Source organism: Stylophora pistillata, chromosome 9, assembly GCF_964205215.1.
Source record: "Stylophora pistillata chromosome 9, jaStyPist1.2, whole genome shotgun sequence".
Taxonomy (NCBI): domain Eukaryota; kingdom Metazoa; phylum Cnidaria; class Anthozoa; order Scleractinia; family Pocilloporidae; genus Stylophora; species Stylophora pistillata.
This window is the reverse complement of record NC_142527.1, coordinates 6,048,859-6,052,409: the sequence shown is the minus strand read 5'-3', so window position 1 is coordinate 6,052,409 and position 3,551 is coordinate 6,048,859. Positions and strand designations below refer to the sequence as shown.

The window sequence follows — 3,551 nt, the reverse complement described above, 5'->3', positions numbered from 1 at the left end:
GTTAGCTCAATTGGTAGAGCGCTGCACTAGTATCGCAGAGGTCAGTGGTTCGAGTCCCGTACAGGCCTGATTTTTTTCAGGTCTGATTTTCGCTATTGCACAAATAGCGCTATCTACTGCGAGGATCGTACATCATACGTATCTGATGCCGCAGTTCAAAATATATGAACTTCATATATTCATTGTATCTCAATATCGTTTTGATTGAATTGAAGTTACAGTACCCTCCCTTACTGACCTATTACTGTATGATATTCATCCTGTGGGAAGATGGCTAATTCAGCGGAGATCCCTCCTTTGCCTGGTTCAGATGGGGAATTGACAGTTTTCCACAGAGGCTTGGACAAGCACTATGCAGTCAATGTAGGAAATGGAGAAATCGTCCATGTAACCTCTTCTGATCATAACGAGCTGACTTCCGCGGTCGCAAGGTCTAAAGAGGCATGGAAATTTAAAACAAGTTCCGTAAGTTCGACCTTCGACAAAGCCGTCATAAAGAAAGAAAAATTCGAAAATTACGTCAAAGCAGGGGATAACGTGTATGTAGAAACAAGTAGGGAGAAACCATTTCCCTCCGAGGAGATTGTAAAAAGGGCTAATTCCAAACTCAGTCCAATGGATTATCGCCTCTTAGGGAATAACTGTGAGCATTTTACGTTCGCAGTGGCCGCTATCTCTGGTCTTGTTCTTCTTTGGATATTAGCAACCGACGAGGAGTCTGAAAACTGAATCACTGTTGAGAATCGAAATTTTTTTGGTTAATCAAACTTTCTTCAGTTGTTACGTTAATATTTGAACTGTAGATTGCATCAGTTTGATTATGTTCATTATTCAATACTCGCTCAATAGTTGCATTTTACCTTATGTGTATTGTAATGCTATTCTACCTGACGGATTTTAAGGAGATATTGCATCAGCTACTAGAATGTACTGATCTCGAAAGAGATTAAAGAGCAGTTACAAGATACTATGTAAATCCTGGTAAACGTATCATTAAAAAAAAACAAACAAGCATCTTTTTAGTCTATCACGATGAATTGAATTTGACTTAATTTATTTTGTGCTCAAAATGTAATTATTTGCACTCCTTGTGCATATGCTCTTATTTAATTTGTTTATTGTACAATTTGTAAAAGAAGACTGAATTGCTTGATCGCAAGACGTGGATTAAGGTATTCTATGATTTACATATACACACCGCATAATGAAGAATGGGTTTAAAAAAGAATGAATAGTCCATTTTCGATATATTAAAATTCAAAACTTGCTCCGAGGCTTGGGGGCATAAAGAAAACCAAATCACATCAAGGTTGAGGGATGAATAGTTTATTTCTTTTGTCTTATTCCCCAATCCTCGGAGACATGTTAGATTTATAATTTATCGAAAATAGCCTATTGAAGACAGCCATCGAAATTTATTTAGCGTAATTCTTGTACACTAGTGAACCAGATTTCCAAGGTGCAGCCAATGTAACTATGAACAAAACAAATGTAAAACTGCACGAATCAAGAGAATATATCAGCAAGAATTTCACCTAGTAGCATCATCGCACATCCGGTATCACAGTCGTTCAATTCAGGTGATCAGCATGAATTAATGAGGCATGGAAATTTAAAACGAGCTCTGTAAGTTCAACCTTCGAGAAAGCCGTCATAAAGAAAGAAAATTTCGAACATTACGCCAAAGCAGGGGATATAGTGAATGTAGAAACGCGTAGAGAGAAACTATTTTCCTCCTAGGAGATTGTTAAAAGGGCTAATTCCAAACCTGGTCCAATGGATTATAGCTTATTCGGGAATAACTGCGAGTATTTTGTCGTTGGTGTTGTTATAACGATGCGATAAGCACACAAGCCAATTTTGCGTTGGCGGTTTTCGGCACCAGTTTTGTTATTCTTTGGAAATTAGCCACCGAAGAGGAGAAAGTCTGAGAACTGCATCAGTGCTGAGAATCGATTTTTATTTGGTTAATCTCTTCAATAGCCCATTTCCGAATTACCCTTGGCCTCATTTTCAAAGCGAGTCCTGGTGCTCATCCTTTCATATGATAGTAAGTTTTTATTCACATGCTTATTAAACTCATTTTCTCAAGAATGGTTGAGCACCAGATCTCGTTTAGAAAAAGAGGCCAAGAGTAATTCGGAAATGGGCTCTTGTGGCGCTAACATTTGAATTATAGATTGCATCAGTTTGACTGTTTATTACACAGATGTAAGAATTGCACGATCTAGAAAATACATTAACAAGAATTTCACCTCGTGGCAACATCGGACATCCTTTGGGGATTGTTGCTCTTGCCCATTTCTGGAAAAGTACCTTAAAACGATGTGGTTAGGCTAAAATCAGTGTCAGGCATGATTACGTGATCAAGCATGAAACCTCAGTAAGTGTTGGCAATGCTTTTACTTCAAACACGAGGTTATTAAAGAAGACACATGATGATAATAGCTCCTGTTAGTTTATTTTTCACCAGATGACATGACAGGCTCTGGAACCGAAGGAAGAGAGAAGAGAGGGGGTACGGTGTAAAAGTGTTTTGGGGATCCCCGAGGTTTGGGTATCCCCGTAGTTTTGTTTTGGGTCTCCCCCGTACCCAAACCAACAGTAGGGACTTTAAGCAAACCACGACAGCTACGGCAACGAGAACGTGAAAAAAAAAAATAGATCTAATTGGCAGGAAAATATCCCAGCACGTGCGTTTTAAAACTTTGTACATTTCTTAGCCGTCCTTTCCAAAACAACAACGTGAAATCACCAAAATTTGCGTCGTCTGTGAAGCTAAACCGTGGCGGCAAGTTATTTCAATTTACATTTGGAACTCAACGCTACTTTTATGCGTTATGTTGAGTTTGTGGTCTGGCGCCCTATGAGACGGTAAACACATCCAGCCATTTTCGAAATTCTAACTAAAAGTAGAAACTTATTTTTTAATCGACGTGTTCCGTGGCGCTGCCGTCCTGACTGCTTAAAGTCCCTAGTTTCTCCCCTTTGGGCATACCCAGAACGCTAAAAGTGAATTAAACAGGAGACTGGCGCAACTTTTTTCATGAAAAATAATATATTGATTTCAAGTGACAAATGTAAGCTCTATCATTCCAGACACTCATCAGGAATTAAGCATAAACTAGAGTAAGTCCCAAATTCACATAGGGTAGGGCAAATTTAAACCATGCTGTGTGAATTTTTTGGAAAACAAGAATATTCTGCCCCTACATGTACTTTTGTTGGTGGGATATATCCCTCCATATGACGAATTCTATCATCTTTATCGGCTGACAGTAAATGCCCCCCACATATCAGTGTGCCAGTGTGAACACTGTTAGTGGCATCAAATGCAGGCAACAACCGCTTAAGGAACCGAATTAAGGGACCATTGCTGGGATTTTCATTGTCCATAAACAGAAAGAAATATCTCTCTTTGTTATAGTGACTCAACTCGTCAAAATGTCAGTTACAAAGAGCATTACTATCGACAAAGTCACAGACCCGTGCTTTTTCACCCTCTCACAAAACATATCAACTACGGCTCTTTATGAATGAAGACAAAAGCC

At 39.0% G+C, this 3,551-nt stretch overlaps 1 protein-coding gene across 1 annotated transcript; it reads left to right on the top strand.

Moving 5' to 3' along the window:
- The first annotated feature begins 270 nt into the window (after nucleotides 1-270).
- On the top strand, nucleotides 271-729 carry LOC111341261 (phospholipase A and acyltransferase 3-like). Its single transcript, XM_022948216.1, has one exon. It carries the CDS (start codon nucleotides 271-273, stop codon nucleotides 727-729), a length of 459 nt encoding a protein of 152 aa, XP_022803951.1.
- The last annotated feature ends 2,822 nt before the right edge of the window (nucleotides 730-3,551 follow it).